At 34.3% G+C, this 13268-nt stretch overlaps 1 protein-coding gene across 1 annotated transcript in view; it reads left to right on the top strand.

Annotated features, from left to right (window-relative positions):
- Positions 1–3451: 3451 nt before the first annotated feature.
- Positions 3452–13268, top strand: part of Smu1 (Smu1 spliceosomal factor) — a 31761-nt gene continuing 21944 nt past the window's right edge. Inside the window, exons 1-4 of the mRNA XM_076500421.1 lie at positions 3452–3613; positions 6233–6299; positions 11394–11537; positions 12464–12616. Of these exons, the coding sequence (XP_076356536.1) occupies positions 3588–3613; positions 6233–6299; positions 11394–11537; positions 12464–12616 (390 nt within the window). The 5' untranslated portion in view covers positions 3452–3587. The remainder of the gene's footprint in view (positions 3614–6232; positions 6300–11393; positions 11538–12463; positions 12617–13268) is intronic.

Raw genomic sequence — 13268 nt, forward strand, 5'->3', positions numbered from 1 at the left:
TACATAATGAGCTATCTGCGCTCTGCCCACCACGGGTATCGAATCCCGGTTTCCAGCAGTGTGTGTCCGCAAGCATATTGCTGTGCCACTGGAGAGCGCATAATTTGTGAAAACTTAAAACTATAAGACATCATATTTATAAATATTCAAGACTTTTTTGAACTATGTTTCAACTGTGGGCAATTTATCTACGTTTTTCTTTACATTAATAGAATTGTCATATATTTTTGTTTTGTTTTGTGTTCAGACTAAGTTGTTGTTTTTTTCGTATGAGTATGTATTTTGTATTTTCCAATCATTTTTGAAAATTTTTAGTCTCTTGTATTCGCTTGAAAAATGTGTTTGGTTGAAATAGAACCATTTATTTCTAATGAGATACCACTTTTATGCTACAACTATAGAGTGCCGAATTTTTTGAAACAATGTGTAATTTCTCATCCTGAAAATGCGAGCTATAATTACCAAATTACCGACCTAATTAGATTCTCACTTGGCAAAACAACATTCTTTTAAAGTAATTTTCCTGGCATAATTAAGTTCTTACCTTGAAACAAACAAATCTGAAATTGTAAATACAAAATTTTCAAGATATGTAAATGTTTTTTTCATAACAAAGCCATGTTGGGTTATCTGCTCTAAACACCGAGGGGAATCGAACACCTGATTTTAGCGTTGTAAATTCGTAGACTCACCACTGTCACAGCGGGGAACTGCAAGATGTCTTCAAAAACATAAATAAATAAAAAGGTGGACTATATAAAAATATTTGGGTGAGACATTGTCCTTTATTCCAAAACCTAGCGAGACATTATCCATATTCCTTGAATTACAGTATCAGAAAGTTAAGCATCCTCAAAATCAGAAATAAAAATATAGATTTCTTACACACACAATGAAATAATATGATTACAACTCATTTTATCATATGTTTATTAATCTAACTATAAAAGGGCAAAACACCGATAGAAATAATGTAACATTTTTGTGCTAATTTTATTATGGTGTATTCATATAGTAGTCGAATTTAAAATTTTTATAAGCAGACAACAACGTCCATAGATATATTAAGGTAAACTTTTCAAATTTCTTCGTGTAAGTATTCTAGATATTGTTATTGCCTTGGCTAAACAGCATTTTCCAAAGTGGAACAATAAATGTTCTATAGGAAGTTCATATTTTTCTTTCTGAAAGACGTTTTCTTCTCACTGCAAATCCGATGAAGTGTAATTGATCCAAACGTTGTTTTAATTTGGCTAGTATCTCACTTCGTTTGTTTCTGCGTAACGTACTAACTGTTGTTAAATGTGTTACAGGTTTTGAGAGAGTCACACGTCACAAATCAACGAGCCATTCTCACCTCTTAGGGGAGGACCGATGTTAAGCTATTTTAAACATAAAGGATCAAAATTTTACTTTTCATGCAATCACACTTATTCCTCTCTTTTCTCCTTGGGAATAAAAATAAATTTACACTTGCAGGACTTCAAACATTCAACTTGTCAATTCTACACAAAAATAGTCTTATTTGTTATTAGACACACAGTGTTTGATGGACTTTTATTCCGTCGCCACAATTACAGTAAACCTCTCTATAAAATACAGTTCATCAGACCAACAATGCAGTTCACCTGCTGTAGGAAGTGTTACATTACAAAGATTGAATTTATACTGCCTTTTTACTACTGTATAATATAACATATATAGAGGCCTATACATGCACAGTTATAGTGGTGGCGAAATATTGTAAAGGTCATAACTAAACTGTATAACCATATCAACTGTCTTTCATGAATGAATAGAGGAAGGTGAGCAACTTGGGCTTAAAGATGATGATCTGAAAGAGAACAACAGTGAGACTTAAATTGGAAAAAGCCTCAACAGAAGAGAAAAGAAGAAAGAGAAAAAATGGAAAAGGAACATGAACGTGAAATACAAGCACGAAAAGAAGACAATGGAAATAGTGAGAGAGAATAAGAGTCCAAACTGAGATTAACAAGCTCAAACAACAAAAAGAAGAAGGACACAAGAATGACGATGTGGTCAGGGCCAGTCGATTCTAGTTGATCAAATAGGATGAAAAGAAAGACGACATCAGTGTTTTCCTGTGTAGATATGAAAGATTCATCCACATTCAGAACTGGGATAAAGGTAAGAAAAAAGGCGTTCCAGTATATATAAGCATGAAACCAGAAGATACTGTTGATTATGGCAAGTTAAAGTGGCCTTAATTGAATACAATGAAATTATTGGGGAAGGTTTTCATTAGAAGTTTAGAAAAGTCAAACATGACATCAAAGAAACTGTATTTCAGTTTGTGGCATATCTATGCTCTAAACTGACAGGTGGACTGACATAGCCATGTGTGAAAATAATTTTTAAGGACTGACATATCTGCTAATATATGAACTGTTAATGATTGTGTACTTCAATGAAATGCCACTGATTCTAAAAGAGAGAGCACCAAAAAACATATATAAGATGATCAAGCTGATAACACAGTATATGGAAGCTCATGGATGGAATACAACCGATTTGTTTGTTTCTGAATTTCGCGCAAAGCTACTCGAGGGCTATCTGTGCTAGCTGTCCCTAATTGAGCAGTGTAAGACTAGAGGGAAGGCAGCTAGTCATTACCACCCACTGCCAACTCTTGGTCTACTCATTTACCAACGAATAGTGTGATTGACCGTCACATTATAACGCCCCACGGCTAAAAGGGGCGAGCATGTTTGGTGCGATATGTATTCGAACCCACGACCCTCGGACTACAAAATCGAGAGCCTTAACCACTGGTCCATGCCGGGCCTACGATGTTGTGACTCTGTTATAATGACCAGCGTAAAATATATAACATACTATGAATAATTTCCTCTAACGGTTACAAATTACAAGATTAATTTTACATTTACCGTGATGCACAGACGTTAAAAAAGAATAACTATATTTTGCTGAAAAAATAAGATATATTATTGGTATTTAGAAAATATCGTCCAAAATGAGTGCATCTGTCTTTGCGACTTTTCGTACAACCAAGATGGCATATCAAGTTGGCTGACCTTTTTACTCACTTTAATAATTTTTAGTGAAGTATATAACGAAAAGAGTAATTTTGACCACCAAAGATGTTATTTAGCCGTTCTTATTTTAGTTTTTACACTTTAAATGGGAAATGTTTCCTAAGTTTTTGAAATCTATACATGTTTTGTGATTTAGTTGGATTTAATAAAAAAAAACTACACCTCACTTTTGTATGTTATTTCACGTTTTTAATTAAACCTCCAAAAAGGGAGGAAATAGAGCTGCCAGTATGTCATAGAAATTAAACAAAATTTAAGTTAAAATATATTGTTTACTAAACACACTGAATATATTTCACGTTACGATTGATATTGCGCTAAAACCTTAAAACTCTTTGACTTAGACAACTTGATTTTTCTGTCTATTTCTTATTTTCAATAAACGTGTCAATAAAGGTTGCATACAGAAAAGACGGTTTTTTTATTATATGGATTAGGGTTAAATGTAAAGTATGATTATGGAGTGTATGTAACATATTTGTTTGATTTGAAACAAACTCATGAATAAACATGTCTATTGAAATCGAATCCGCAGAGTAAGTGATTCTTAGTAATTTTTTAAACTCAGAAGTTACTTCGTTTTTTCTTATAGTTGAACAAATGTTATTATTATGGCTGATAATGATCATACTGTTCTTTTGGTGTACTAATATTATATGTTTTACTTACGCTTTTAAGTTGGTGATATTATTATGCCATTACACAGTGACAACTAAAAGTAAAAATACACTGCTGGTCAAAATCTTAAGGCCAATGACATGAAGAAAAAATATGTATTTGCATTGTTAGACTCAACAACTTATTTGAGTAGAGCTTCGAAAGATGAACATAAGAAAAGGGAAAATGTAAATAAAAAAACCTTTTTAGCCTTTAGTAGGGAAACTGCGAACACTATGAAATTAGCCTAAATACTAGCTGGTCAAAAGTTTAAGACTGTACTGAAACGAAGCATTAATTGGTAAACGTAATGAAATATAGTCATGGCAGAGGTTGAACGTGGAAGAATTGTCAAGCTGCAAAAGCAAAATGTCTCTCAACGTGTCATCGCTGGTGAGATTGGGTATAGTAAAACTGTTTGTTGCAAATTTCTTAAAAGACCCTGATGGATATGGAATGAGAATTTCATGTAATTGACCCAAGAAAATTTCCTCGGCATTGAGCAGGAGGATTCTACGGGTTGTCCGGCAAGACACCAGCCAATCATCGAACCAGAATAAGGCCCTTACAAATGCAGAATGCAGCTCAAGAACAATAAGACTGCATCTATGAGAGAAAGGCTTTAAAAACTGTAAACGTCTTCAAAGGCCACGCCTCCTTCCACACCACGAAACAGCTTGGTTAAACTTTGCTGAGAAGCACCAAACATGGGACTTATAAAAGTGGACAAAGGTTTTATTCTCTGATGAGAAAAAATTTAACCTGGATGGTCTAGATGGCTTACATTGTTACTGGCACGATAAGGATATCCCACCGGAGACATTTTCTATACGACACAGTGGAGGAGTTTCCATCATGAACTAGGGTGCTTTCTCCTTTCATGGAACAATGGAGCTTCAGGTTATACAAAGGGGTCAATCAGCAGCTGGCTACATTGGCATGTTGGAGAGAGCATCTTATTAACTGAAGGCCCTCGCTTGTTTGGAAATGACTGGATCTTTCAGCAGGACAATGCTGCAATCCACAATGTTCGCAGGACAAAGGACTTTTTCATGGGGGTGGATGGCAAAGGAAGTCTATAGAAATGGATATCATTTCCAAACAGTGCATGATTTTCGTGAAGCCATCTTCACCACTTGGAATAGCATTCCAGCCAGCCTTCTGTAAATGCTTATATCGACCATGCCAAAGTGAATATTGAAGTTATTTGCAAAGACAGCTGTGCAACTTACTACTGAGACCTCTTGTTGGGCATTTCCTACCCTGTTTAGGACTTTTTTTGGTATGGTCTTAAACTTTTGACCAGCTAGTATTTAGGCTAATCTCATAGTGTTCACATTTTCCCTATTAAATGCTAAAAAGTTTTTTATTTTTATTTTCCCTTTTCTTATTTTCATCTTTGAAGCTTTACTCAAATAAGTGGTTGAGTCTAACAATGCAAAATGCAAATTTTTCTATATGTTCATTGGCCTAAAGATTTTGGCCAGCATTGTATATTAACTTGAAATTAGGTTGCTTATAGCAGTCTTAAATTATTTTCCAAATAGGGCTGCTTCAAAAGATTGCTGTAAATCCAAGTACACTTTTCCTTACTCTATTATTTGTAGGGTGTAACTATTACCACTGACAGAAAGTTTGCAATACAAGTTACGGAGTTACTGTTTCAACTAACTCACTTTTTTATATACTTTTTATTTGTGTAGAACTTACTTATTACTAATGTACTAATAATTGTTTTAATGTGCACAAGAAGGTAGACATGGCATAAATAAGTATCATTCCAAGTAAAATCTTAAATCAAACTGTCACAGGCACATTTGTTTACAAAACTTCAATGAAGTTTTAAGTAGAAATAAAGAGCATGTAAACTGGCACATCATCTCTCATCTAGTATTATTAGATCTAGCTTTTGATTTATCATTGTTTATAGAAGTAAAAATACTTACTCTTTGTGTAGTTATAAAGTTTGTTTAAATATGATACTTTTAATATTTGTAGCCAAAGAAATTATAAATGAGTCATAATTTATTTTTGTATGGTATGAAATATGAACAAATTTAAGAGTGTAGTATGTATTAAAATATTTAACATTAATATACAGACAGTCTGGTGACTATTACTCTCAACTAAGAAGGAAGTTATTCAGCTCTGCACTTTGTGATGTTACAATTGGTTTTCTTTATAAAAGGTTAAGACACATAGAGGTATAAGAAAACTAAAAGCTTATTTATTTATGTAGAATATAAAATATGCATGCACAATTTACATTCCATTGTGACTTTTTGAATCTGTATTCAAGACATCAAACTTTCAATTGAACTTTATCTATATTCATGTACTATTATACAAAGTTTTTCAAAATATATGCATATAGTGTTTTGGTGTATATCTTTATATTTTAAACAATGTAATTAAACGTATTACAGTTTTTGTTTAAGGAAGTGGTTTTACATCTAGAATACACTGATTATGTATAAACATTTTACTTGTTTTTGTAGTGTTGTCAGGCTAATCCAGCAGTACTTGAAAGAACACAATTTGATGCGAACACTGCAAGTTTTACAGGTGAGTGAATTGTGAAGTTTAAAAATCTGAAGAATTTTTTTAATCTTGTAGATGTAGACCTACAAGTGTCAAAGTAAAACAGTTATTTAAGTAACTTGTTTTCCTTCATATTGTGAGACTTAATGGCATTGTAAATATTGGCCAATCTTTGCATAAATAGTGTTTGGAAAAATAATTCACATTTAAAGTACTAATATACAATATACTCAGTAGCCACTTTATTGGAACACCATTTTGCCTCCAGAACAGTCGAAATTCTTCAATACATGGATTCAACAAGGTGTTGGAAAAATTCTTTAGGGATTTTGGTCCGTGCTGACTCAATAGCATCAAGCAGTTCTTGCAGATTTGTCAGCCATACATTCATGCTGTGAATTTCCTAGCTCACTCCATGCTAAAGGTGCTCTATTGGATTGAGATCTGGGGACTGTCTAGGCCCTTGGAGTACACTGAAGTCGCTGTCATGTTTGTGGAACCAACTTGAGATGATGTGTGCTTTGTGACATGATGCATTATCTTGCTGGAAGTAGTCATTGGAAAACAGGTGGACTGTGGCCGTAAAAAGATGCACATGGCGAGCAACAATATACTGTGGCATTCAAATGATGCTCAGTTGGTATTAAGGGACCTAATGTGTGCCAATAAAACATTCCCCACACCATTACACCACCACCACTATTCTGTACTAGGGGCTGGGTCCATGGATTTATGCTGTTTATGCCAAATTCTGACCCTGCCATCTGCATATTGCAGCATAAATTAAAATTTTTAAGGTCAAATGATGTTTTTTCAATACTTCAGTTGTCCAGTTTTGATGATAACATGCCCACTGTAGCCGCATTTTCCTGTTCTTAGCTGATAGGAGTGGAACCCAGTATGGTCTGCTGCTGCTGTACCCCATCCACTTTAAGGTTCAACGTGTTGTGCATTCAGAGATGCCCTTCTGCACACCACTGTTGTAAAGAGAGGTTATTTGAGTATTTGTGACCTTCCTGTCAGCTTGAATGAGCCTGGTTATTCTCCTCTGTCTTCTTTCATTAACAGTGTGTTTTCGCTCGCAAAACTGCCACTCGCTAGATGGTTTTGTTTTTCACACCATTTTCTGTAAACTTTAGAGACTGTAGTGCTTGAAAATCCCATGAGGTCTGTAGTTTCTGAGATGCTAGAACCACTACATCTGGCACCAACAATCATTCCAGAGTCAAAGTTGCTAAGATCACGCATCTTCCCCGTTCTAATATTTGGTTGAACAACAACTGAGCTTAACATTCACTTATCTATTTGTTAATTTGTTATATACATTGTAAAATTTGGTATTTTAATAATTTAAACAAGAAGTGCAATTATAACATCTGTATAAAACTTAAAATCATTGTAAACATTGCAGTCATAATTGGTTCATAACATATTTGTAGCAAGAAGAAAACATTTCAAATAGGCTTTGTCTTTTATAGGTCTCTACTGATAAGGCTACCTTTATGTATTCTGTTTTATGATCTTCAGTGTTGTACTTGTTCACTGAAATTATTATAATTTCACTTAGATATGGAGTATTAATATAAACTTGATGAAAGATTATTGTGGTAATATTTTGAGCACCAATTTCATATAATTGATTATTCTTTTGACCTTAATTGGTCTAATCATATTTTGTATTACTGGATAGCTCAAATTATAAAAAGACAGCAATAATTGGAAACACTGTTTTATCATATTCATGACATTAATCAAGTTAATTATGATTTTGATTAACTGATTATATTAAATGTCATTGGTTCATATAGTCAATGTTCATAAGTAATTGATTAAATGGAAAAAATCAAACTGGATCACCTGCTCTAACTGTAATTTGGATCTTATGTAACAAGGTTGTTTTTACAAAGACTTTTTTCATGACAGGAGTGAGTGTAATACAGGGGTTCCCAACCGGTGGGTCGCGACCCCCCGGGAGGTCGCGAAGCCTTGGCAGGGGAGTCGCGTAGCCTTGTTAGAAGTAGCTTGGGATAACATTAATTTTATTTCATCAATTACATTTTCATGCTCTTACATTTTTTTGTTTCGGTGCAAAGCAAAACGTGTGCTACGTTAGTTCAATGTCATTAGGTGATATTAGTGTGTACTAGTGAGTAGCGAGTATGTGAGTGCACGCGCATGTACGTATGCTTGTGTGTCTGTTTAGCTGTGATTAAGTGTGTGTGTGCTTGCTGTCGACACGTGAGTCACATGTCCGTTGCTGATTGGTGGATGACGCGACTGGCCACGCTCCCTTCCCTCCCAATACTTACCCCATCATTACTCTACCTGCACCCCCGACAAGTAGTCAGTGTAAGATCTACAGTTGCCAAAGCGTTCATTATTCAACATTTTTATTTTATTTTAACAAGGAGATAAGTAAGCAGTAGAGGTGAGTTGTGTCCATGGCTAAACGTCGCAGATACTCAGAATGCTACCTCAACATTGTCTTCACCACTGTCCTCGCCAACGACGGCATCGAGAAACCACAGTGTGTTTTGTGCCATGCTGTCCTGAGTGCAGAGTCAATGAAACCATCAAAACTCAAGCGTCGTCTCGAGACAAAACATCCAGAACACGCAAAGAAGGGTTTGGATTTCTTCAAACGGCATGAACGGTGTCTTAAAAGCCAAAGAATCGATAGAAGTGGGTCGTTTCAGCAGCAGAGAGCAGCCATAGTGGAAGCTTCATATGAGATTGCATTCGAAATTGCTAAACAAAAAAAGCCTCACACGATTGGAGAAACACTTCTTAAACCCTGCATGATGAAAGCAGTAAATCTTATTCTTGGAGAAGCCAGTGCAAAGAAGATGCAGCAAGTATCCCTGTCAAATAATACTATACAGAGGCGCATTTCTAAAATGTCTATGGATGTGAAGGAACAGGTTTTGACTGAAATCAAGGGTTCCTCTTTGTTCTCCTTTCAGCTCGACGAGTCAACAGATGTAAGTTCATGTTCTCAGTTGCTTGTCTTCGTGAGATACATTAATTCAGGTGACATCAAAGACGAATTCTTATTCTGCAGTGCACTTGAAACCACAACAAAAGCTGATGATGTCATGGGAAAAGTTTCAACTTTTTTTCAAGACGAAAATCTTCAATGGGAAAACGTGTGTGGGGTTTGTGTGTGGGCTCTTAATGGAGCCCATTGATAATTTTATTTTATATAAAATTAGATGGGATGTAGGGTCCATACAACCTTAAATCTGCCACTGCTTTGGCGTAATGGGTGATTCCCATGGAGGATCTATGTTATGCGTAATTTACTCATATTTATTATCGATCTGAGAAATATTTTAAAAGCTACAATTTGAATTCCCTTTATGAGTTCGTCTAGTCCCTTTATTTCAAAAAGATGCACTTCATCTTTGTATGGATGGGGCACCGGCTATACTGGGATCGAAATCAGGATTCCAGTTGAGAGTGAAGAAGCACCTCAAGCAAAGGGCATCCACTGCATGATTCACCGATATACTGCCAGTAAGACTCTCCCTGCCTCTCTGCAGGAAGTGCTTGAATCTGTAATCAAAATTGTAAATTATGTGAAGACTCAAGCACTCAACACTCGCCTATTCAAAGAACTATGCAAAGACATGAATGCTGACCACGAAGTACTTCTCTTCTACACAGCAGTACGCTGGTTGTCGAAAGGAAACGTTATTAATCGTGTCTTTGAAATGAAAGATGAAATAAAGCTATTCCTGGAGACTCAAGAAAGGAAAGATCTTGTAGCTCACTTCAAGATGAAGCATGGAATAAAAGGGTTATGCACCTAGCCGACATTTTGACCAGCTGAACAAGCTCAATTTGAAGCTTCAAGGAAGGGAAACACATGTTCTCCTTTTCAAGATAGTCTTTGGGCCTTTGTTTCCAAACTGCAGAACTGGCCTCGGAAAACCAATCTTGGAAACATTGCTATGTTTTAAAAACTTTGTGGTGTGACGGATGAGTCTCAGATCCAACTGGATCAGTTCCTCAAGGATGAGATTGCCGAACATCTTCAGTCTCTAGAAAAGGAAGTCGAGCATTACTTCCCTGAGCTATCACAGGAACAGGAGGCCCTGGTAAGGAACCCATTTTGTACTGAACTTGATGTATCCAGCATCCCAGATGATATCCAAGATGAATTTCTGGATCTAAGGAATGACTCTTCAGCTCGTGATCTCTTCAAGGTGAAATCCGTGACTCAGTTCTGGTGCGCTATGTATCAGTCATACTCCAAAGTCAGCATGATAGCTTTACATGTCCTTGTTCCATTTGCTTCTACTTACTTGTGTGAGGCAGGATTTTCCACTCTTGTCAATATAAAAAAAAAAAATAGGAACAGATTGGATGTTGGAGATGACATGAGACTGGCTCTAACAAACGCCGCCACCTAATTTCAAAGCTTGCTACTGAAATGCAACATCAGGCATCTCACTAGCTGGGTTGGATAGCTGTTCAAACCTAAGTTAATATTATTTTAAGAAATATATGTTCTTTTTGTGAATTCAGGTTGGACTAATGTGATTTAATTTGCTAATAAATAATTATAGAATTTTTAAATATATTTTTTTAGATGTTTCTTTCACTCTCCTTCACAGAAAATAAAAGAAAAATTAAGCTGCTGATAGTAAGCCCTAAGTAGGGGGTCAGATGGGTTTCAAACTTTTAGGTAAGGGGTTGCGAGTGCCAAAAGGTTGGGAACCCCTGGTGTAATACAAGCTTGTAATAAGAAAGATTTGAGTGTAGTGTAATGTCATATGGTTTCCTGAATCATTTTCATAAGCTTTTCTTGTTTTTTTTTCTAATAACATCTGATACAAGTACTTCAAATCTGAGTATAGTACAATAATATTTAGTGATATTTATTTGTTAAATGTTCTGTAGTTCTTGTGATTTTGTAGTGAATAGTCTTGTCAATGTTACTCTAAAATTAATCATTGCTTTTGCTTTGTGATTCATGTTTTGGTCCTTTTGAAGTTTGAAAATAAGCTGTTAATAGAACTTACTATAGATGATGTCTCATATTTATTATTTATCTAGATAAGGGTTAATTTTTTAAATATGCTGTATCTTTGCTAAGAAAAATATTTATTTTAGGAAGAAACTTCTATTTCCCTCAACACAGTAGACAGTATTGATAGTTTTACACAGGATATCAATAATGGTCATTGGGACACTGTGTTGAAGGTTGTCCAGTCTCTAAAGTTGCCAGACAGAAAACTTATTGACCTATATGAACAGGTACTGCAGGTTTATAGTTCTAATAAATATCAATATATTGTGTATTTACACTTTTTCTCTAATTTGTATTGATAATGTGAATATTAAATAAAGCATATTAAATTTTAGATTATGAAGTATTTTAACAATGAATCTCCGAATTAACCAGACTGCATATGTATTCAACTTCCAGAAGGGAAATATGTGATATCCTTTGAACTTTGTTACAAATTTTATGAAATATGTACTGTTACATGAGGGATCCAGTGGTGTTCATAAACCCAGAAACTGAAGGGCAAGCCATAAAAGAAACCATGAGAATAATTTATATTGGTACGAATGAAAAATGTTCACAGGATGCTCACAAAATCATTTGAAGCCATGGACAAAGTGGTGAGATGGAAGACCATTATGAGTACTATATGTACAGAAATAGCCACAACAAAAGGCTCCACCAATTTGAGCCATACAAAGTTTTATATTCTTATCAAACTTATCTGTATCTAACATGGACTCTCTTTTTGTTTTTGACAAAAATTACATAGTTTGTTCAGCTCAGTCAGAGATTTGTTATTAAAGAATAATGCTAAAGTATTAAAATCATATACTTTTATAAATAATTGTTTACAAAATGTTATAATAATAACACAAAGGAAAGTTGTGTTAAGCAAAATATTCTGAATTAAAACACAAAGTTGTCGTTCTATCACTTTATAGCATGTTTTATTTTTTAAAAACTGCTTGGATGGTAATTATAACAATTGCTCTGTACTTATATGATAAAATAAGTATTAGAATAACATGTTTTTAATTATTATTTATAACTATTATAATATTTCACTTCATTAACAAGAAAATACAAGCTTGGTGAATAGTTCACTGTATTTTACTGATTCTCAATAAATTATTGCATTTCATTTTATTTGCACTGTTTTTAACTTGTCCAGGTGGTGCTGGAACTGATAGAGCTAAGAGAACTGAATGCTGCTCGTTCTTTACTGAGACAAACAGATCCGATGATTAAGATGAAACAAGAAGAACCAGAGAGATATATTCATCTAGAGAACCTATTAGCTCGTTCTTACTTTGATCCGCGGGAGGTAATATATTGTAATAGTAATTTAGTTGATCATAGAGAAACTTGTACTTCTGGAATCTTTTATAGGTTATTAAAGGTACATATAAAAATATATATACACACATTGATAGGTTATTAAAGGTACATATAAAAATATATATACACACATTGATAGGTTATTAAAGGTACATATAAAAATATATATACACACTTTGAGATCAGAGCAATTTATGTTATGAGTGTTTGATTATCTTAAAGTTTTTAACTACAGCACAAAGAAAAGTTTCATCTTCCTTTGTTGTGCTAGATATTTGATAAAAGATTTAGTGGGTTAGCAGTACTTGTTAAACTGGCTGCCTCTGAAACAAAGTAACATTATATCTTAGAAATATGTTGGAAAATATCATTTTTACCCAACTAGCATTATTAAAAACAATTACCATCAAGGTATTACTAAAAATGTTTATTATATTTTTTTATTTCATTATTATATTAGAAGATAGTAAATGAGGTAAATATGTTTTAATTAATCATCATGTCCATTCTGAATTGTGAACTCTGGTATTGAACAAAGAGCCAAGGTCTCCTGATGGAGTAACATATAGCAAACAAATGATTATATATAAGTTTCTGTGATTTCAACTGCAATGATCTAATTAAGAAGAATATGAAAC

Source organism: Tachypleus tridentatus, chromosome 4, assembly GCF_004210375.1.
Source record: "Tachypleus tridentatus isolate NWPU-2018 chromosome 4, ASM421037v1, whole genome shotgun sequence".
Classification (NCBI taxonomy): domain Eukaryota; kingdom Metazoa; phylum Arthropoda; class Merostomata; order Xiphosura; family Limulidae; genus Tachypleus; species Tachypleus tridentatus.